The following is a 24,157-nucleotide window of genomic DNA, read 5'->3' as shown; positions in this document are numbered from 1 at the left end:
AAGGTTGGAAAAGAAAGCGTGTACATTTCTGTATGTATGAGTATGTGTATGTGTAGGGGGGCAGGGATAGATGGACAGATGCTTTTCTGTTAAATGTTTTGAAAAGCACTAGACTGTAATTATATTAGTAGATTATTTTTATTTTCTTAATATTTTTTAAAAACCTATAATATCTTTATAAGTTGATAAAGTCAATAAAAAGTTTATTTTAAGTTCATCCTTTTACTTCATGCATCCTGGGTTAAAACTTGATTTGACCTTGTTTCTTTGGATGCTCTTTGGCTCATGGGGGAGAAAATTTCAGCCCCATGGATTTTGGTGTCCATATTTGTCCGGGGGGGGTGTGAAGAGCGTGCTTGACCCTGTTGTGTTATTTATTCCCTATTTTGTCTTCTGAAGTTTTTTCTTTTTATGTCTGTTTTCTTTGTATCTTTCAGTTTTTTTCTTCTTTTTTCCTCTTTGCCTGGATTTTAGTTTCACCTTATTTTGTATTACTTGTCTTCACTCTTATCTGTCATTTGAGACCATGACTGTTTTTGACTTTTATACCCTCTGAATCATTCATTTTTCTTTCTGTATGCAGAACTTAGAACTATAGAGGATTACTTTGCCATCCATTCCTGTTTCATTATTCAGTTAAATTTTCTTACTAAGGGCATATTATCTTTGACAGCTATTTCTCAGCTCAGTTTGATTTAACAAACTTTTACGAACATTTGCTCTTTGCTAGGTACCGTGCCAGCTGTTGGGGTTATAGAGGTGAATCCATTCATTACTAGATTTACAACTTAAAGTTCAACTCTCCTCTGTCAAGTTTTAGTTTGACGATAAAATCAGCCAAGGGAGCTGCCCCTGTGAATTTTGGACGTATTATTAAGTGAAGGAACAGAAATGAGTTCTAATTAAAAAGCAAATGTTTAATAAGCTGTTAGTACTTCTTTCTTTTTTTAAATTATATATTTGACAGACAGAGATCACAAGTAGGCAGAGAAGCAGGCAGAGAGAGAGGAAGGGAAGCAGGCTCCCTGCTGAGCAGAGAGCCCGATTCCGATTCCGGGGCTTGACCCCAGGACCCTGGGATCACGACCTGAGCCGAAGGCAGAGACTTTAACCCACTGAGCCACCCAGGCGCCCCAAGCTGTTGGTACTTCTAATCCTTTAAAAAACCCCACAAAACCCAAACCTTTCATGGCTATTGGAGTCAAAGGCAAAGAGGTAGATCCTTACCTAGATGGATGGGTAGTTTAATAGTCAGAAGGTCCATAGGATTATGTGAGTAGGGGTTGTTTTTGGTGTAATTTGCTTTGTGCTTTTCCTGTCTGCCACCCTGTGGTTAGTAAATAACAAACCTCGTTCAATCACAATAAGCAATTAGTGATTTGTCAGGGGCAAAGGAGGTGGGCGGTCTTATGCCAGAAAGTATTTTATGTAGTCACGTGTCCTTGTACAGCTTAGCTCCGAATGACTCTAAATGGATTTATTTTATTTTTTTTTTTAAGATTTTATTTATTTATTTGACAGACAGAGATCACAAGTAGACAGAGAGGCAGGCAGAGAGAGAGGGAAGCAGGCTCCCTGCCGAGCAGAGAGCCCGATGCGGGACTCGATCCCAGGACCCTGAGATCATGACCTGAGCCGAAGGCAGAGGCTTAACCCACTGAGCCACCCAGGCGCCCTCTAAATGGATTTAAAATAAAAACTTATAATCATAGATACTTAAAAAGAACAATAACTTGTACCAATATTTCTTTCAAAATAAAGCAGTTCAGTGCATTCAAATTAATTACAAACCTGATTAAGAACAGCTAATTTTGATTTTATTTTTTTTTGCTTTCAAAAATACTTCCTCAGAGAGAGTCAGAACCCTTTGGAGGTACCCATCCATGCTCAGCTTTGTTTCTTCAGAAATGGAAACAGAGGTGCACAGGAGTTGAATGCAGGATTCTGTGATAGCGCCTGCCGTTGTGTCGAGCTTCGTGTCTGTCGTAGCTAAATGAGTGGCTTTCCCTTGAACTCCGGAGACTAAGTCCTTTCATAACGGAACAAGAGAAAAACCAAAAGTCATTTCCAGAGTTACTTGCCTTTGGGTCGGTGTTCACAAAGGAGAAAATTGAAGCCCAAGGGAAAATTTTAGAGAGATGAGTCTATGAAAATAGTCTTGCGGTAAATTGACTTTCTAAAAGTTTATTGATGGAGTGTAAGGGCCCTTCTGGCTCTGGTAATAAAGTCAGTAGGTTATGTTTTTCAGAGTTAAAATGGCAAGACATTTACCACCCTGTATTTAACAGAAACATATTTTTAGGTTAAAATTGAGAAAATAATTGTAGGTTTTAATCTAACGTGAGGCTTGTGCACATCTGTGTTTATAGAAGTCTGTATTATACCCACAGAAATACACATATCACTGCACACAAATATGCACTCCCTGTATGACTTCATTCATAGGATGGCAGACTGTAATGCAGCTCTGCACCTGAACTTTCCTGTTAACTGATACCTTCGTGGACCAATGCTTCAAAAATAACTTCTCCATTTTTTTTTAAGATTTTATTTATTTGACAGACAGAGATCATAGGTAGGCAGAGAGGTGGGCAGAGAGAGAGGAAGGGAAGCAGGCTCCCCGCTGAGCAGAGAGCCCATACAGGGCTCGATCCCAGGACCCTGGGATCACGACCTGAGCCGAAGGCAGAGGCTCCAACCCACTGAGCCACCCAGGCGCCCCAAACTTCTCCATTTTTGTTATAGAAATATTTATTGTGTATTTTTCCCATCATCTAGAATTGAAATGAACTTTTTCTTACTAGTGAGTAGCAGCACTGTAAACGTCCGTGATGATCCTCCGTCTCCTTGGGTTTGTGAATCCAGGCTAGACAGGGGTATGGAGCTCGTGGGGCGGTTGTGAGCAGCGTGCAGGTCAGAGGACGAGGTGAGGCAGCCGAGGGAAGACCGGAGATGGAGCGGTGGTCAGTATGGAAAGGAGGACTGGTAAATCTGTGACCTTACTGACTTTATAAATAGACAAACTATTGTGACGAATCAGTGGATTTGAAGACTCTGTTTCTTAAGATAGTTTATGTGTAAATAGGAGCTAAACAGCCTTATAATGGAGGAAAAGAATGATGGGTAACTATGTCAGTTTAATTCTAGGTAAGCGATACTTTTGTTAGTTTTATATCTTATGCTTGAGGTTTCGCTTGAGTCTGCGAGTGATTCCAGCAGTTGGAAATAGGCTGTTTGGTTTCAGTCGTTTCGTAGTCATACTTGGACCCTCAGTGCTGAGCCCTGTGCCGGACACTGAGATGCTGCCTGCTTGATAGTGTCGTGATCCCTTCTTCCATGTAGTGAGTGAGAAGGGGGACCTTACTAACCGTCCGTTATCCTGAAGGCCCAGGACAATAGCTCACATGTTATTGGCACTTGATAAAAATAAACCTTAAATGGTGATTTTGCCTTCAACCTGAAGTTTGTTTCTCAGTTTTCTGAAGAACACGCATATGCTTATTAGATCAGAAATACACGCGTACCTAGCGCTGTGGGTCCGAATGGAGGGGTGGGAGGGAGGTGGGGTTGTGTTCCTGTGGGATGTGCGGATGCCGGTGTTCAAAATGTACAACATCTTTCCCATTTGGAGAAATCTTTCCTTAAGTTGTAGTTTTGTCCCCGCTTCCCCTGCTCTGCCCGCCCACCTTTTACAACCCATTGTGAGAATCACGTCCGTGGCAGCCACGGCTCCTGATGTTGATGGGACAGGAAAGAGGTGAGAACTACGGCTTTGACCTGTCTACCCTTGGAACTTAGAGAAGCTTTTCTGTTTTAGTTACAATGTGATTTGACGATTTTGTTTCTTTTTTTAAGTGTTTTTTTTTTTTTTTTAGTAATCTCTACACCCAACATGAGGCCCGAATTTTTGGCCCCAAGATTAAGAGCCTTGTGCTTCCTGAATGAGCCAGCCAGGCACCCTGTAGATGATTCAGTTTCTTGAGAGTAGAGCATAAGTTTGACTTGCGTTGGAATTGCCTACTTCTTTCACTTACCAGATGGTTATAAATGTGAATTAACTTGAAAATTTAATTGTTTTTTATAGTCTTTATGTCATTTAAAATTAATGTGTTTATTCTGGAGATGCTAAAGTTAATCATTAAGATGAGTTGCTAAGGCCTTTATGGAAAAGGTGAAATGGGTAATCAAATACTGAATTAACCTGTTTGAGTTCCTTAAATCATCTTTTATTGTCATGATTCTCAACTTGATGAAATTTATGCACTTTTTTTTTCTTTTTCTAAAGATTTTATTTTATTTATTTGTCAGAGAGAGAGTGAGAGCACAAATAAGGGAGGAACAGGCAGAAGGAGAAGCAGGCTCCCTGCCGAGCAAGGAGCCTGATGTAGGACTCGATCCCAGGACTCTGGGATCATGACCTACACTGAAGGCAGACAGATGCTTAACTGACTGAGTCACCCAGGCGTCCCAGTCAGCCTCTTTGAAAGAAAACTAAATGTAGTGAACTCCCAGAGTATATAAAAAACTCCAGCTTGAAAAACACAAGTTAAACAAAGCTTAAATACTTAAACTATAGTTCAGTTATCATGATATGGTCCCATGTGATCTTTCTTTGCTGATAAATTAATATAGGAACAGAGGAGGGTACTGAAATTGCATGGCATAATTTGGTGGTAAGGTAGTCATCCAGATGATCCAGAATATATTTATGCTAATGTTTTTAGACCCAGCTAGCATTGAGATAAAAAGACAAAAATTTGAGTTCTTGGAACCCTTAGACTACATCTTTGTACCCGTCTCTGTACAGTCACCACTGGAAAGACACTTGGAAGACACTTGAAATCAGTGTACAGAAGGCTCATGCCAAAACGAAAGGGATAAGGGATGAGCAGGTAGTGGGGTTTTGGAGAAAGTGGTAACTACCTACCTTTCCCTTTCAGCTCCCTTATAAAAGATGCTTCTCCCGTTCCTCTGATTGATGTTACAAACCTTCCTACGCCTCGAAAATTCCTTGATACCTCTCAGTTTTCTACTCCTGGAAGCTCAAGTGGTAAGTATTTAATTCTTTAGCCATGCACCTTCTTTTCATAATGTTGTAGTTCCGCGGTAAAGACCTGGGGAAATCTGGGGGGTCAGGCCTGGGAGGTCCTGAGGTTAGTGCCTTGGAGCCTCTGGTGAGCTCTGTGCCACCCTCAGAGGGAGTAAGATAGAAGACGACTGGTTGGGCCTGTTGTATTATCAGCTTTGAAAACTGGCAGCTGAATCTGGCCCGTCTCCTAAATCCAGATCTATTTAGGCCTTATTTGACCAGCACTGTTTGTGTTTCTGAAGTTGAATTTGAATGCTCTTTGATGCAGGGAGTCTTACCCCCTGCCATCCCTCCACCTGCCCCTCCCCCTCATGACCTCAGTTGTTTCTGTCAGCTTTTACCCAGCTGCTATACAAGTTACATGCGCTCTCTGGTCCTTGAGAGCTTCTGAGTGCTCTAGATCTGCTCTAGATCCTGTGTCCTCTATACAGAGACCTTGTGTCTTCCAGTGCCCTCCCTTTTTCCACATGTGCTGACATACGGGTGTGCACGCGCACACATACAATGTACTTTGAGGTCATATCCACAAATTAGCCATGTTTCTTCTTGGGCTACCTCTTATTCTGTTGAATAAGAGCCATTTTGGCCTGCATTTAAAGTTGGAGAGGGAGAGTATGCTTTGAATCTGAACACAGATTTAGGGGATTTCTTCTGGAATGGCTCAGACCTGCCCTGTCAGAGGGTTCGCTGAGCTTGGCCCAGATTGTCTCTGGGCCTCTGCAAAGAGCCTTCAACTATGGCAGCGCTGGGTTGAGGAGAAGGAGATGGGATTTGTTTCTGTGAGATGTCCTGCAGGTGCCTTGTGTCACAGCTAAAGTCCTCAGTACCTTTTAAGGAATGAGGAATGTCAGTTATTGTTGGCTTTGCAGGTGTAAATTAGTTCTTATAGTTCTTTTCTAGTTCTATAGTCCTATAGAGCTTGAAATAATGAAAAGGTGGATAGGCAGAAAAAAAATTTGGAGTCAGTCAATACATTTTGTGTAACTAATTGAAAGTGTTTCTTTTGAGAGCCTGACTATTTATATTGTTGTTGCTGGGCATATTTAATTACCTTTTAAAATATCATTTAATTAAGTTTTAGGTTTTTTTAGGCTTGGAATCTTGAGGTTTATTGCTTTTAGTGTAGGAAAAGCATAGAAATTCTTTTGTAATAGATTTTACTCTTGGTTTACTTAATGATTCAAAAAAACCCCAAAAAACAAAAACACCAAAAAACCAAAAAACTCCGAACATTTACGTTTACTGTGACACTTAAAAGGTTTGTACTCAAGCCTCTTCCTGGAGCTAAAAATTTTCTTTTTCTTTGTGACGTAGTATTGCTATTCTTTTGAATTTTGACACTGCTTTGAGCTGTTGTAGAGCGTGGAATTTTGAAACACTATACATTTATACTTTTGTAATTTACCTCTTCCTCTAGAAGAAATTATCAGTTGTTTTATCTTTGTGTTTTTATAGCGTGAACCATCACTTCTTAGCCTGGTTATAGCAGTTGAAGTCATGGTTGCTGAGTCAATGGCCAAATGAAATAAAAATTTTAATTGTTTACAAAGAAATGATAGGGCAGGCATTTTGCAAATGAAAAGCACTGTGTAAATACTAAGTAAGTCGAAAAAATGCCGGTTATGGCAAATTTCAGTAGAAACTCATTTTGCTACATCTATTATTTTTAATAAGACAGCTTACTCTTTGATGGGTACTTTTTCTGTCAAGCCCTGTAGTTGAGTTAGCATTTCTCACTTAATGGAGTTCATGGTAACACTTTGTCTTTGGGAGTCTGTTCTTTCCTAATTGGGGACGACTCTTGAAGAGCCGAGTGGTACTTGAGTGGCGCTGGGACCATCATGGGGAATGCTTGTACCTAAGTTACAAACCTTTCTTTTTAGAAGGGCTCAATTTCTTTCACTGTTGAAGGCTGTTGGTCTTGTCATTTTTCTGTGGGTGACCAAAAGAGAAGATGGTTGAAATATTACTGATGAAATGCAGTCATTAGTAATGTGTTTAGTGCCTACCCTATGTAGAACAACATTTTAAGTGCTTTGCATGAATTAGCTCAGTCCTTTAAGAATCTCTGTAGGTAGGTACTATTATTACAATAGTTCCATTTTACAGATGAGAAAACCAAGGCATAGAGGGTTAATAATTGGTTTAAGTTGACACAGCTGACAAGGAGTAGTGCTGTGATTTCAAGGAAGGATCTGGGTTCCAGAATATGCTCTTCTAACCGGTTTGTTTTCCTGCAAAAAAGCTAGGGATGCCCTGGGTATTAGTTTTCTCCTGTTGCCACAACAAATTATGAGAACATAAATTTATCATCTTACAGTTTTAAAGAAGTCCGGTATGGGTCTCATTGAACTAAAATCAAGATGTTGGCATGGCTCTGTTCCTTCTGGAGGCTCTACAGGAGAGTCCATTTCCTTGCCTTTTGCAGCTCTTAGGGGCTGCTACTTTCCCAGATTATTGCCCTCTTCCTCTCTCTTCAAAACCAGCGACAGTGTGTCACATCTCTCTGACCCACTCTTCTGCCTCCTTCCTCTTTTAAGGACGTGAGTGATTGGATTGTTTCCACCTGGCTAATTCAGGCTACTCTGCCCAGTTCAAGGTCCTTGCCTTAAACACATCTGCGAAGTCTCCTTTTGCCATGAGACATATACAGAGAGTCTGGGGATTAGGACATGGGTATCTTTTGGGGACAGTCATTCTGCTTACCACATTCTGCACTGCCTATTTTCTGACTTGAGTTATCTTGAGGAGCCAAGATGTAAAATTTCGACTTTCTTAAAATTATGTGTGAAGTCTTTTTAAATCATTGCAGTTTCAGTCTTAAGGACTATATTAATCTGGGTCACATTATTAAAGGGGGTTATGTAAATGAGGAAGATGGAAATTATGTAGAGAACTGCATAAAATGTTACCAAGTATGTATAAAAGTGTGAGGCTGATGAAATACGCTATAAATAAAGGGCAGATATTTTCTTATTCTTAATGAACAGTAAGTCCTAAGAGTATATCTGTGAAGTGCCCTGCAAGTCATCCTTGAAAGTAATAGTCATTTTCAGCAGGAAATTTAACATAGGCTTTTAAAACTCACCTCTCATCTTGTGAAATAGTAGGATGGAGGGTGTAATCCATTAGAACTGACGTTTTTTATAGCAGATGTTCCAATAGGGAATCCCCAGATAGAACAGATCTTATTGGGGTGCCTTAAATTTAGGTTGGAGGTGGTTCCTGAGGACTTTCAATTAAACAAGAATTTTGATTGTTTGCAAATGAGTCTTTTTCAAATGTCTTCTTTACAGGTAGAGGTGTGAGTGACTTTTCTGTGAGATTTTCCATTATAGTTTACATGTTACGGTTTGTAAGGCTTATTCCATCATTCAACTGATGGCTGCAGTCCTATGAGGTAGTTATGGCAGGTACTGTTGTCATTAACTGATGATTATTTTTGTATCTCTCCTATTTCAGTTTATTAAATACTTAAGTTATAAAAGTATAGAACTATAAATGTGTATGTATCATCTAATTAAAAATTTAATTACAAAATGTAAAATCAAGGCACAGGTTGGCAGAAGCAAGAAATCCAGTGAGAGAAAAATGATTAGCATCCACTTAGCTTTCCTGCACATTAGTGAAGAAAAGAAGTGGCCTCTTAAAGAATTGAGCAAATGACAGGCAATTTACAGAAGAGTCCATAGAACATGGAAAGATTGGCATTTATCCAACAGAGGTTAAGTATCCAGAATATATAAAGAACCCCTGTAAATCAATAAAACCAGCTAATAAGCAAAAATATGCAAATGTGAAATATTAAAAATTAAGCACAAACATGAATAGGCAGTTTGTGTAGTAAATATAGGAGATTGCTTATACACTCTAGTTAATCAGGTATTTTTAAAACTCACTTTATAAATATATTCTGCTCACAGAGGTTGAGCGATGGGTACAGGTTGACCAGATGGTAATTGTTGGAAGGTAGCCTCATGCTGTTCCCACTCTAAATGAGTAAGCGATGTATTTTGCAAGTCTTTCTCCTATTTCTCATCAGTCACAGTATTTTGTAATGTACAGGAAACTAGTGTCTAATTTAGATGTAGTAATTCAACTAGAACTTAGGTAAAAGGATGGGAGAAGTATGGAGAAAAGCCAATAATTGTAGTAAAATGTTGGTTTAAGCTTTTGGATTCCCAGTATGTCCTTTCATTTGGCAAACTGCCTTTGGAACGTTTTGACTGAGCAATTACTCCCGGGGTACACAGGCATTTCATTTGTGGCTTCTTTATTCATTTTATGCATGCCCCTGCTGGGATTGCTGTGAATGTAACTATAATGAAACTGGACTTCTTACTTCCTTTCTTTCTGGTACCAGCATAGGTTAAGCAATAAAACCTAAAGAGAGCACAAATTAAGTGATTTTTTTTTTCTTTTGCTGCTGTTTTCTCATGTGTATTTTATTTCATGAAATCTTGTTCTGGGATTTGATACTTTTCTTAAAAATTTAGGATTTGATATTTAAATTCTCTCTACATGGAGTGGGAGCTATGAATCCTAACATAAAAGGAGATGAAATTTTTCTTCTTGGAACTCACATGTCTAGAATAGTGAAAGTTCTCCACAACAATATGATGCCTTTTGAGGTACTTCTGTCCTGAGGTTGGGGCCTCCCTTGGCATTTTAAATCAGTTGTTCCTCAAGTATCCTTCATTTGCTATTAAATATGTTGGTTGATTTCTATGATTAATCATAAGTGGAGTTGAGGACTATATATAAGGGAGGCAAAATAGAACTAATGGTTCAGATATTTATAAATGTAAAAATGAAGCAAGGCCAGAGTTTAATTAAAATATATTTATTTATTATGAATAGGAGATAAATATAACCATCATTATGTATTTCCTTCTAGATTAATAAATCTTAGTATTTTTCCAGATTTGATTCAGATTCTTTAAAAAAAATTTATAGGTACAGTTGAAAACCCCCCATGAATGCATGAATTCTTCCTCAATTCCTTTCCTCTCTCTTCTACCCTTTTGGTAACTACTATTTTGAAATTGTTCCATATCTTTTTCCTGTATGTTTGCATACTTTTACTGTGTGTATGTATGTATATATATTGTGTATTTGTAAATACAGAAACAATATGTATAGTTTACATTTATATATGTATATATTTGTATGTAAGTGTTATAATATTGTGTATGTTTGTTTATATATACAAAGTATATTATTTTGAGAATTTTAGGGCGTAAGTAAATTGTGTAGCTTAATTTACATATTTACTTAAGTTTATTGATATAATTTAATGAATGTACTGATTTTGTATCATATATGTATCATTCTACTACTTGGGTTTTGAGCTCAACATTGCACTTTTTTGGATTTTCTTATGTTACGACGTAGCTCTCATTTATTTTAACTACTGTGTAGTATCTTATTATATAATCACAATTTATCCATTCTTCTATTGATAGACAAGTTATGAGTTTACAGTTTTTCATTATTAGGAAACTTATAGCAGTGAGTATTGTTGTACAGTTTCCCAGCTACTGATCTCTTGGGAATGGGTTGTAGATATATCTGAGATACTGAACCCTTCAGCCAATGGTGTAGCCAGTCTGGTCTTGGGGCAATTGGAATGTCTAGGCAAGTTCTCTTAGCTACATGCAGCCATCCCCATTTATCCTTGTTGTGCTGGGTAAGTACTGTTATTTTCTGTATGTGCCACGATGCCTCCAAAGTGAGGAAGCCCCATTCTTTGGGGGCCATGTGTGTTGTATCTGTATAGGAATGTTGTGCATTTTAAACTTCACTTGCCAAGTAGCTATTTATTTTATTATTATTATTATTATTATTTTAAGCAAGAGAGCAGGTGGGGAGGGGCAGAGGGAGAGAGAGAGACACTCTTAAGTGGAGTCCAACACTGGGTTTGATTGTATGACCTTGAGAACGTGACCTGAGCCAAAATCAAGAGTCAGACTTTTAACTGATTGAGCCACACAAGTGCTCCTGCAGATAGCTTTTAAAAGTTATTGTACCAATGTAGATTTCTCTGAATTATGCAAGAGCTTTTGTTTCTCTATTTCTTTCCCTTAAAATTGGCTTTGTTTGACTTTTAATTTTTGCAAATGGATTTTCACAAATCTGATAGGCTCTGTGTTTTTATTATTTTAGTTTGTAATTTTAGTTGCATTTCTGAGGTTTCTAGAGGTGTTGAGAATCTTTCCATGTGTATGAACCATTTGGGTCTCTTATAAATTGTCTGTCATTTGCCAGGTTTTTGTTAGGCCTTTTCTTTATTACTGTTATAAGAGAGTTAAGTGGATGCTAATCATTTTTCTGTTTTTCTACCTATGCCTTGTAGTTAATCAGTTTCATGAGTTTCTCATTTATTTTTCCTGTGTTTCTTCTTAAATGTTCCATGAAGGGGAATTTTACTTTAGATACTCTCTTATATTTTGCTATTCTCACTTTATATCCTAGAAATCACTCCATTTTAGTTTATAAAGATGATGCTTTCTTACTATTTTTTTTTTTAAGATTTTATTTATTTGACAGACAGAGATCACAAGTAGGCAAAGAGGTAGGCAAAGAGAGAGAGGGAGAAGCAGGCTCCTCGCTGAGCAGAGAGGCCGATGTGGGACTCGATCCCAGGACCCTGGGATCATGACCTGAGCTGAAGGCAGAGGCTTAACCCACTGAGCCACCCAGGTGCCCCAGCTTTCTTACTATTTTTTTTAACCGTTGCATACTTCTCCATTATGGTGATTTATCATAGTTCAGCCACGCTCTTATGTATGGGTATATAGATTGTTTACCCTATTTTGCCTTTATAAGTAGTGATGTAATGAATAACATTGTGCATATGTATTTTCATAATGTTGGAGGTGTATCATTAGGGTAAACATCTAGAAGAGATAGCTCAGTCAAAAGAGAAGGCCATACGTATTTTTTTGGTATGACTAAATTCCCCAGGAGAGTTGTACCAGCTTACATTGTACCACGAGTGTGTGAGAGTGCTCGTTTTCCCCACAGCCTTGCCAAATTATGTTGTTAGACCTTTTAATTTGTGCCCATTTGATGGGTAAAAATGGTATCACAGTATTATTTAATTTACATTTGTCTTACTATGAGTCAGTTTGAACAATTTTCTGTAAGGAAATTTTAAAGCCCATTTTGATTTTTTTGTGAATTGTCATTGTCTTTTATCCACTTTTTTCCTGTTTTGTCTTTAAATCTCTTACTCTGTTACATATTAATGGATTTCCTAATATTGAACCAATTTTTCATTTCCTAGAATAATGCCTCTTGGTGATGGTGTGTTACTTTCTCAGTGTGGGGGTAAATTCTGTTTGCTAATATTTTACTTTGAGTTTTTGCATTGATGTTTATGAAGGATATTAGCCTACTGTCTAAATCACACTGGATTTTGCCTTCAATATAATAATTTGCTTCATAAAAGTAACTGGGAAGTTTTTCATCATTTTCAGTGCTCTAGAACAATTTATGGAGCATTGGGATTCTCTGATATTTGAAGGTTAGGGAATTTCCCTGTGAAAATTTGGATCTGATACGTTTTCATATTTTTGCTTTTTGTTAATTTTCTGTCTTTTTTTCTGTGTAGATTGTTCTCTTTAAGCATTCTGTCTCTGTTGGGATCAATTTTAATAATGTGTGTTTTTCTAGGAAATTATTGATTTCATTTAATTTTTCAAATTTTATCTATATAGAGATCAGTATTTTCTTCTGATTTTGAAATTTCCTTTTCTCTTTGTCTTTTTATTTGCACTAGCTCCCTTTTCTTGATCAAAATAGCTGGTGGTTTGTCTATTGTGTTAGGGTTTTTTGTTTTGTTTTTGTTTTTAATTTTCAAGAAATAACTAGTATTTTGATTATTGATTAGGGCATTTTTCTGTTCTCCACCTCATTTTCTGCTTTTATCTTTATTTCCTTCTTTGTGCTTTCTTTTGGTTTATTTTTTCTTCTGATCTACACATTGAAATCATATATTTTCTTTCAGTTTTACTAATAAAAGTGTTCAGTGACAAGAATTTTTCTCAACACCTTAAATGCATTCCATTCCTTGATATTTAATGTTTCCATTATCATTTTAAAAATATTGTCTCATTTCAATTTGTATTTGATAAAAATCCATTGTCTTTAAAGATTTTTTTTTATTTATTAGAGAGGGAGAGAGAGAAAGTGCATGAGTTGGGGGTGTGTTGGGAGGGGTAGAGGGAGAGGTAGAGGGCGAAGCAGACTCTTTACTGAGCAGGGAGACTGATGGCTGCAGAGCTCAATCCCAGGTCCCCGGGGATCTGAGCTGAAGGCAGACGCTTAACTGACTGAGCCACCTAGGCACCCCTTGATACAGTGTTTTTAACAGAAGAATTTTATTTTCTCTTAATCCTTTCTAGCTTTTTTTGCGTTGTTCAGAGAGTATTGTTGGTAATACTTTTACTTCATGGAACTTACATTTTCTCTGTAACAATACATGACCAGTGTTTGTGAATGTCCCATAGGTGCTTGAGTAAAAGGTACTGTTGGGGTCCGTTATCAAAGGAATGAGACTGAGACAAAGTAAAAGTTATGCAAAGCATTATTCTTTGCCAAGCATTAGAAGTTAGACTGACCGGCCAGAGGAATGAGACTGAGACAAAGTGAAAGTTATGCAAAAAGCTTTATTCTATGCCAAGCATTAGAAGTCAGACTGACCGACCAGGGCCGCCTCCAAAGAGAGCAACCCCGTCTGGATCTCACAGGCTGGTTTTATAGGGCGTAACCGCAGACCCAAGGTACGTGGCTTCTATTGTTAAGGTGTTTACTGCCGGAATCGATACCTGGAACCAATATCAGGAACTATGGGGGCATTTATTCCCGGCATGAAGTCCGTGGATATAAAGAACAGTATGGCTACCTAGGCAATATGGAGTCGCTCTGGCTAAGCAGGCCCTAATAGTTAAATAGGTTTTAACGTTAAATTGGCCCTAACAGGTACATTCTTGGTTATCAGGTATAGAGTTGATATATATCCATAAGATCTGCATTATTTAATTATTGTTTAGGTCTTCGATCTCCTTTTTTTCTTTTTTTTTTTTTTTGTGATGTATTCAAGTTTTCTATTAGTGGGTTTTCCCCTATATCTCTGCCTCCCTTGTAGTTTTTGTTTCAAAATGGTGGCTGCTGTTTAATTTGGTATGTCAGTATTTGTAAGTGTTGTAGCCTTGTTGCAAATTGTGGCATGTGATATTAAAAGATGCCTTTCGTCATAATGGGTAATGATTTTTGACTGGCATCTTTTGTTTATTCTATATTTTTAGCCTTTCTAAATCACTAGTTTTGAGATCTGTGTATAGCCTATTGTTGGGCCCTGCTTTGTGACTCAAATTGAAAATCCTTTTCTTATAATAGGTGAGTATGATCCATTGATGTATATTGGTAAGACTAATGTTTTGTCTCAGCTCTATCATAGTATTTTTTTTTTTTTAAGAATTTATTTATTTATTCGACAGACAGAGATCACAAGTAGGCAGAGAGGCAAGCCAGGGTGGGGAGTGCAGGGAGCAGGCTCCCCACTGAACAGAGAGCCCGATGCGGGGCTGGATCCCAGGACATTGGGATCATGATCTGAGCTGAAGGTAGAGGTTTTAACCCACTGAGCCACCCAGGCGCCCCTCCATTGTAGTATTTTATAAATATGTATATTTGCTATGTTTCTTTTTCTCTGAGATATTCTTTGCTCCTTAAACACTTTTTTTTGTTGTTGTTGTTTAGGAGATTTTTTTTTCCACTAGCAATTGTCTTTTTAATGTTTTTAAAAACAGAAAAATGCTCCTAGTCCCTTTTTAATGCTTTAATCTTTCCCTCTCACATTTCTGTTTTTGTGGATATCCTTTAATACCCGTCTTTTGCCTAAGTAACAACATGACTTCATTATCCTTTCTTTTCTGCTAGCTTCTATTTGTGTTATTTTTTACTTTTTATTGTTTATAATGTATTTGTCTTAGCTATCTTCCATTCATACCTGCCAGTTGTGTTTTTATCTTAAATCTACACTTTAATGTTTTAAATGCTCATCATCAATCTTTTTTGCTGAAGTTTTTCCACTTATCTCTTGGCTCATCAAAAGATTCCTTAAGAAAAGGCTCATGGGTGCAGAATTCCTTTAGTAGGTCCTATAGCCTTGGTACTTAAAGGACAGCTTAGATGGGTATAAATTCATTAGTTTGTAATTTTTGCTTACTGATATTCTTTCTTTTTTATTATAAAATGCTACTTCATTATTATCTTCTTTGTGTGTTTTATGAAAATTCTTTTTTTTTTAATTAAAATTTTTAATTTACCTTTAAGTTGGTTAACATATAGTGTATTATTAGGTTCCTGGTAGAGTTTAGTGATTCATCAGTTACGTATAACACCCAGTGCTCATTACAACAAGTGCCCTTCTTAATGCCCATCACCCATTTAGCCCATCCCTACCCACCTCCCCTCCAGCAACCCTTAATTTGTTTCCTATAGTTAAGAATCTCTTGGGGGCACCTGAGTGGCTCAGACCATTAAGTGTTTGCCTATGGCTCAGATAATGATTCCCAGGGTCTTGGGATTGAGCCCTGTGTTGGGCTCCATGCTCAGTGGGGAGCCTGCTGCTTCCTCTCCCTCTGCCACCGCCCCCCACCCCAGCTTGTGCCTGCTTGCTCTCTCTCAAATGAGTAAGTAAAATCTTTAAAAAAAAGTCTCTTATGGTTTGCCTCTCTGATTTCACCTTTTGTTTTTCCTTACTTTCTCCTATGTTCATCTGATTTTTTCTTAAATTCCATCTATGAGTGATATCATGATATTTGTCTCTGACTTACTTTTTTTTTTTTTTAAAGATTTTATTTATTTATTTGACACACAGAGAGAGGTTGCAAGTAGGCAGAGAGGCAGGCAGAGAGAGAGAGGGGGGAAGCAGGCTCCCTGCTGAGCAGAGAGCCCGATGCGGGACTCGATCCCAGGACCCCGAGATCATGACCTGAGCTGAAGGCAGAGGCTTAACCCACTGAGCCACCCAGGCACTCTATGACTGATTTATTTTGCTTAACATAATACCCTCTAGTTCTATCCACGTTATTGTGAATGGCAGGATTTCATACTTTTTGATGTCAGAGCAATATTCCATTATATATATATATATGTAACACATCTCCTCTATCCATTCTTCTGTTGATGGACATCTGGGCTATTTCCATTTTTTGGTAGTTGTGGACATTTCTGTTATAAACATTGAAGTGCATGTGCCTCTTTGAATCACTATTTTTGTCATCCTTTGGATAAATACGTAGTAGTACAGTTTCTGGCTCATGGGGTAGTTCTATTTTTAACTTTTTGAGGAATCTCCATATTGTTTTTCCAGAGTGGCTGCACCAGTTTGCCTTGTTTGGCCTTGTAAGTTGTGAGCCTGTAGACCTTGATGACTTTTTAACCTAGGAACTTAACAGTTGTAGTAGGGTATGCCCTGGAGTTTGTTTGTTTGTTTATTTTTTGAATGGCTAATTTTCCCAGGTACCCAATAGGCTCTTTCATTTTGTAGATTCAAGATTTTTTAAAAAATAATTTTAAACAACCTGTTGTTTGTTTTTCTTCTAATATGTTACCTTTTTCTTTGCCTGTCTTCCATTTCTACTACTTTCTCTTTGGTCTTTGTACTTTCTTCTTTATATCCCTTTTATTCTCTATTTTGGTTCCCTGAATTTCCTTAATAACTTTTATAAGATACTCATTTGTGTCTGTTTTCTCTTGGGTATTTTATAATTTATTCCTGTCTGAAATAATATCCTTTTTCTTCCATTATCTCTTCTCAGTTTAGTCCATTTGCTTCTCAGACCTTTCTTTTATTTGTCCATGTCTGTTCTTAGTTTTGGGATTTCTGACTCAAGATGGCTTTTGTATCCACAGGTTCTTGTTTGAATATATTTCTTCCATCTGGAGTGTTGCTAACTAATATTCTTGTGCTTCATGGTAGTTTTGTTGCAGGAAACTTTCCTCTTTTAATGTGTGGTGGATTTTCTGACAACCCTTCTCCCCCATACCTTGATAAGAATTTGTTCATTTTTTCCTGTTCTCTTTTTATGGGTTTGGGGTGTTTAATTGAATTCCTAGATCATTGGCTCCCTCTTCTGTCAGCATAGCAAAATCCAAATACTTGAGTGTATTATTTGTTTTGATGGTAGGAGAAGGTTGGTCTCAGAATTTTGGCTTTCTCATGGTGTCCTGAATTTTCTCTTTATGCTTCTTTCTCCCTTCACTATCCAGTAGCCAAAGGACATTTCTATCTTCCTTTTGTCTGATTTCTCCCATAGAAGCTGGAGCTCTCAAATACTGGTCCTACAAATTATCTTCTCTTAAACTCTTTTCCCTCTTCGCTCTCATCTCTTTGGATACTTTTTGAGTATCCAAAATCCATACTTTTTGAGTATTTGAAATGTAGGGTGGTCATAGTCTTTTTTAGATCAGTTTTAGGATCATCGCTAACTGTCCTAGTTTTTTAATGGTTCTTCAACAGCCTGCTTTTGCTTGCAACAAAGCCTTGTGGCAGAGCAGAGGTGGGCCAGGAGCCTGGGAGATCCTTTGATGGGATTAGGTGTTTTTTTCTTATTTTTATTTATAGTTGTTGTGAATTTGGGGCATTTTCAATCTGCAGGTTATTCTGAGGGTATGATTTGTATGAGCCTTGTTTGTTCTTCTGGTTGTTCTGTATTGTTTTTGGAGGAAATAAGGAGAAATGGGGAATTCAGTAATTTCCGTTGTCTCTAGCAATCCAGGAGTTCCTAAAGCTAGATGTTGTAAAAGTACATTTTCCCCCCTTACTTGGGGGTTTGTTTTGTGTTTTGATGTCATATTACCTCCTTTAATATACACAGTTCTGTAGGTAATATTATTTCCATTTTATAGATGGGAAAGTTGAAGTCCTGCAAGATTTAATGACTTCAGAGAGATTTACCCAGTTAGAATGCGGTAGAGTTGATAATCAGATCTAAAGTCCTATGAGGCCCCACTCTTGCTCTTTTTACTACATCATATTATCTCTTTAGGCAATTGAACTCACAAAACCCAACACATATTATTGAATATTAATATAAACAATTTTTTCATCTGTGTCTTGTGTCTTGTCTTATCCTCTTGCCCACTTAAAGTTTTTAGTAGCCACTTTTCCACTGGTGGCTACTCCTTGACTTTCAAAGATGCATCCTCTTTGCTCTAAAAGAGATCATGTATGTTAAGCGCTGTCCCAAGGGAGAATGAACAGTATTGTTTTGGTTGTTTTTATCATAATAGTCTACCCTTCACTCTACCTCCCCCTGAAACATACCATAATTGCCCCCTTAGCCCACTTTCACTTATGGGCGGACTGGGCACATTCATTGTGCTTTCATTCTCCACCTCCGAGATGAAACTATTCCTGTGCTGGGACTATAAAGACCCCTAGCTTCATGTAAATGATGGTCCCTAGTACAGAGTTGGCAATAACTTTTGGCAGCCTCTTTTCAGGAGTAGGGTGTTATATTGTCTGTAGTTTCCTTTAAAGTAATTTAATCTGCACCTTAGGGGTGCTTAGTTAACATTTCTGAAGTACCTTAATCAGGAATCCACACTTCAGGGGTAGTTAGTTAACATTTGAAAGACCCTAATCAAGATTCTATACTCCAGGGGCAACCTGTGCATCAGAGACTGCTCTCTCATCTGTACCAGTGGGTACATTAATTAGAATAAAAGATGTTAGAGGTAATTTTTCATTGGTGAGATGAATGGTATTTAAGATAAATAGTTGACCAGGTATCTCCACTGGGATGTGGATGGAAGATAAGGATTTGATGAGACCAGAAGCGTCTGTAGGTGTAGAGCTTGATTTGGTCCTGTGCTTGTAGCCCTCCGTGGAGGACTTTGTTGGCTCATCTAGCCAGTGGTGTGTGTGAAGTCTCTGTAACACCCCGTGGGCTAGATCTTGCCTGCCTCGGCCTGCTTCTCCACACAGTCATCGTTGGACACATATTCTGGCTCCATTCCTTTTTTCTATTGCTTGTCCACAGAGATGTTACTTCCAGTTTTGAATCAGACTATTTCTTCATAACTTCTTAGTTTCTATTTTGTGTATAACTGTCTTGAGATTGGGTATCTCAAGTATGAATTTATAGTGCCACTTTAACCAGAATTACTGTTAAGTGGTAACTTTCTTATTTCCTATTTGAGAGCATTGTCATTCTACTGAGGCGAGATTCCTGCCTGTGGGGGCAGGTTGTGGGTATCTAATTCTCTTGGTACTTTATTGGGTTAAGTAGGCTTGGTGAGTTTTTTGAAGTTTCCTTTTTGTATTGAATTTATATTGAATTCTGTTCAATAGTGACACAGTTCCCCTGTTATATAGACATAATGTTCTTGAATACAACATGTAAATGAAGTTATGTATGTAGGTGGAAATCAGATCTGCCATATCTGTATACTTTAGTTACCATGCACAGCATAAAGCATGACATTTACCAGGAGGTTCTGTGGTAAACACTACCGTTATCTCTTACAATTTAACATGTACAAATCTTAAGTTAAGTAATGAAGCTTATTCAGTACAAAGTTAAAGTGTATCACCAGGGTTCTTGTGCAGATTTGATGACATGTGTATATAGCCATGGTGCATGTTACTCATATTTTCTTACCAAACATACCAAGAAAAGAAAGCAGTTATGGACAAGTCTCGTTGCTTTCTGTACTCACTGGGAAACAAAAGGTAGTTTTCTTTTATAAAAGACTTACCTGCCTAAATGGATTATTCACTTTCTCTGTTATTTTTTAAATGGGCTATCTGTAATTTAGGTGCACAGAATTGGTTATAGGCCATGGAACCAGAGATGTATAGATTTACTCTAAGTTGATAGAATCATGGAATTGTGGAATTTGGGAAGACTGGAGATAACATCCAGGTAATTGTTTCATGAGTCCCAAAGTGTCGTTGTTAGTCGCCATATGTTTGGGTTCTTTCCAAATTTCCTCTTGCGATTGAGTTCTAGCTTCAGAGCATTGTGGTCTGAAAATATGCAGGGAATGATCCCAATTTTTTGATAACAGTTAAGACCTGATTTAGAACCAAGGATGTGATCTATTCTGGAGAATGTTCCATGTGCACTAGAGAAGAATGTGTATTCTGTTGCTTTGGGATGAAATGTTCTGAATATATCTGTGATGTCCATCTGGTCCAGTGTGTCATTTAAGGCTTTTATTTCCTTGTTGATCTTTTGCTTGGATGATCTGTCCATTTCAGTGAGGGGAGTGTTAAAGTCCCCTACTATTATTGTATGATTGTCGATGTGTTTCTTTGATTTTGTTATTAATTGGTTTATATAGTTGGCTGCTCCCACGTTAGGGGCATAGATATTTACAATTGTTAGATCTTCTTGTTGGACAGATCCTTTGAGTATGATATAGTGTTCATCTTCATCTCTTATTATAGTCTTTGGTTTAAAATCTAAGTGATCTGATATAAGGATTGCCACTCCTGCTTTCTTCTGATGTCCATTAGCATGGTAAATTCTTTTCCACCCCCTCACTTTAAATCTGAAAGTGTCTTCGGGTTTAAAATGAGTTTCTTGTAGGCAACATATAGATGGGTTTTGTTTTTTTATCCATTCTGATACCCTGTGTCTTTTGATTGGGGCATTTAGCCCATTAACATTCAGGGTAACTATTGAGAGATATGAATTTAGTGCCATTGTATTGCCTGTAAGGTGACTGCTATTGTATATTGTTTTTGTTCCTTTCTGATCTACTACTTTTAGGTTCTCTCTTTGCTTAGAGGACCCCTTTCAATATTTCCTGTAGAGCTGGCTTGGTGTTTGCAAATTCTTTCAGTTTTTGTTTGTCCTGGAAGCTTTTAATCTCTCCTTCTATTTTCAATGATAGCCTAGCTGGATATAGTATTCTTGGCTGCATGTTTTTCTCGTTTAGTACTCTGAATATATCATGCCAGCTCTTTCTGGCCTGCCAGGTCTCTGTGGATAAGTCTGCTGCCAATCTAATATTTTTACCATTGTATGTTACAGACTTCTTCTCCCGGGCTGCTTTCAGGATTTTCTCTTTGTCACTAAGACTTGTAAATTTGACTATTAGGTGACGGGGTGTGGACCTATTCTTATTGATTTTGAGTGGGGTTCTCTGAACCTCCTGGATTTTGATGCTTGTTCCCTTTGCCATATTGGGGAAATTCTCTCCAATAATTCTCTCCAATATACCTTCTGCTCCCCTCTCTCTTTCTTCTTCTTCTGGAATCCCAATTATTCTAATGTTGTTTCGTCTGATGGTGTCACTTATCTCTCGAATTCTGCCCTCGTGGTCCAGTAGTTGTTTGTCCCTCTTTTGTTCAGCTTCCTTATTCTCTGTCATTTGGTCTTCTATATCGCTAATTCTTTCTTCTGCCTCATTTATCCTAGCAGTGAGAGCCTCCATTTTTGATTGCACCTCATTAATAGCTTTTTTTATTTCAACTTGATTAGATTTTAGTTCTTTTATTTCTCCAGAAAGGGCTTTTATATCTCCCGAGAGGGTTTCTCTAATATCTTCCATGCCTTTTTCGAGCCCAGCTAGAACCTTGAGAATCGTCATTCTGAACTCTAAATCTGACATATTACCAATGTCTGTATTGATTAGGTCCTTAGCCTTTGGTACTGCCTCTTGTTCTTTTTTTTGTGGTGAATTTTTCCGCCTTGTCATTTTGTCCAGATAAGAGTATATGAAGGAGTAAGTAAAATACTAAAAGGGTGGCAACAACCCCAGGAAAATATGCTTTAGCCAAATCAGAAGAGATCCCAAATCGTGAGGGGGGGGGAGGGGATAAAAAGAGGTTCAGAAAGAAAAAAAAGAAAATAAAATAAAAAAGAAAAAAGAAACAAATAAAAAAAAGAAAACCAATAATGAAAAAAATATAAAAAGGAAAAAATATATATATATTGGATAAACTAGTTAAAAAACGTTAAAAAAGAAAAGGGTAAAAGTTTAAAAAAATTTAGCAGAAGAAGAGAAAAAAATTGAAAAAGAAAAAAAAATTAAATTAACTGCAAGGCTAAAGAATCATGGGGAGAAAGCCATGAGTTCCGTGCTTTGCTTTCTCCTCCTCTGGAATTCCGCTGCTCTCCTTGGTATTGAAACCGCACTCCTCGTAAGTGAACTTGGTCCTGGCTGGGTTTCTTGTTGATCTTCTGGGGGAGGGGCCTGTTGTAGTGATTTTCAAGTGTCTTTGCCCCAGGCGGAGTCGCACCGCCCTTACCTGGGGCCGGGCTGAGTAATCCGCTCGGGTTTGCTTTCGGGAGCTTTTGTTCCCTGAGCGCTTTCCGTAGAGTCCGGAGGACGGGAAGGAAGATGGCGGCCTCCCAGTCTCCGGCCCGGAGGAGCCGAGAGCTCGGGGTCCCACTCCTCAGTGCGCCCTCAGAGAACAGCGCCCAATTGCTCCCGTCTGCCTGGCCTCCAGCCGCGCTCCGAGCTCACCGAGCCTGCGACCGGTTCAAGGTAAGCCCGAGCAGTGAGCTCACTCCTCGGCTCCGTCTCTGTAGCCGGCTTCCCTGTTCTAATACCTGCGAGCTCTGCGACACTCAGACACCCCGATCCTTCTGTGACCCTGCGGGACCTGAGGCCACACTGGCCCCGCGTGGGCTTCACCCCAGTTAAGCCTCTGGAGCGATGTCCCTCAGCGGAAAAGACTTTTAAAAGTCTCGATTTTGTGCTCCGTTGCTCCGCCGCTTGCCGGGAGCCGGCCCCTCCCCCCGGGGTCTGTCTTCCCGTCCCTTTGGATTCACTTCTCCGCCAGTCCTACCTTTCAGCAAGTGGTTGATTTTCTGTTTCTAGAATTGCTGTTCTTCTTCTCTTCGATCTCCTGTTGGATTTGTAGGTGTTTGCAATCTTTAGATAAGCTATCTAGCTGATCTCCCGCTACCTGAAGTAGTCTCAGCTGCTACTTCTCCGCCATCTTGACTCCTCCCCCAAAGTGTCGTTGTTAAACCTTCATGAATCCATGCTTAGCCTCAAACCACTTAGGCATGTATACCTACACATCCGTATCTTCCTCCTTCCTTCCCTGTCTATGCGTGTAATAAGGAACAGTTGGGGCCAATAGGATTTTAGTAGTAATAGTGGGGAAGAACATGAAAATCTTAGTATTTAGCACTGTTCTGCCACTGAGGATCTTCAAAAGCAGGTTCAGGAAATCCTCACTTGATAAGTCTCTTCAGAGCAAAAAGATCAGAGAGAACTGGGTGAGAGAGTATAGTATTTCTAATTATAAAGTGTTCTTAAACCTGCACTTTGAGTACTGTATCACTGTAGATACAAGGGAATGAATGGTTTGGTGTTAAGTTGTTTGGAAGTATGTACATTTTGTTCTGATTGTGGTGGGAGGCCCGTACTGAATTTCAGCTATATTATTTTTGTACAAGGCTTTTTCCATAAAGCACCAATAATTCTATCTGACCTCACCGTGATTATTGGACTAGTCTTCATGGTTGATTATATTATCCTTTTAAATTGCCTTTTAATTTTCAGCTGATGTAAATGAAATAGATAATATAAATTAATTAATATTGGATCTGTTCACTGTTTATGCTCTAGGAGATTTTAGGAGACAAACAAAGATAAGGTTCGAAACAAATGTGCCACTTGAGACTCTGGCATGTTATTATTCATACCTTGCTTATTTGTTATTTTTTAATAGGCTCTCTATCATATTAGTGCACATATAAGTAGCTATATGCCACACCGTCTAGGGGCTCATGGATCTTACTACATTTATCTCCTCACCAGTCACTCTTGTGGCAGGTGCTTGTGACACACAGGTGGCCCCTTGCTTGTATCTGTTTGTGACTCATATGTGCTCTTTTGTGAAGATCATTTTCTCTCGGCTAAATTTCCATTACTTTTTTCCCTGCCTGAGGCTCTGCTTATAGTTGTGCTTTATTCCAGCTGCGCCCCGCCCCCCAACCTGCAACATGCTGAATTTAGATGGCTCCTTGGCTGCTAAGTATTTCTCTCTTCTTGCTGCCGGGATTGGTTTTGCATGATGGAGGA

At 38.4% G+C, this 24,157-nt stretch overlaps 1 protein-coding gene across 6 annotated transcripts in view; it reads left to right on the top strand.

Annotated features, from left to right (window-relative positions):
- Nucleotides 1-24,157, top strand: part of EXOC4 (exocyst complex component 4) — a 726,477-nt gene that overhangs the window by 62,292 nt on the left and 640,028 nt on the right. For all 6 annotated transcript variants that reach the window (XM_032868997.1, XM_032869003.1, XM_032869014.1 and 3 more), the window contains exon 5: nt 4,941-5,050. In XM_032868997.1, coding sequence (XP_032724888.1) covers nt 4,941-5,050 — 110 coding nt within the window. The remainder of the gene's footprint in view (nt 1-4,940; nt 5,051-24,157) is intronic.

The sequence above is a fragment of the Lontra canadensis genome, unplaced genomic scaffold (assembly GCF_010015895.1).
Source record: "Lontra canadensis isolate GAN:19392208 unplaced genomic scaffold, GSC_riverotter_1.0 scaffold2, whole genome shotgun sequence".
Classification (NCBI taxonomy): domain Eukaryota; kingdom Metazoa; phylum Chordata; class Mammalia; order Carnivora; family Mustelidae; genus Lontra; species Lontra canadensis.
The sequence above is the reverse complement of the archived record's forward strand: the minus strand, read 5'-3'. Positions and strand labels throughout refer to the sequence as shown.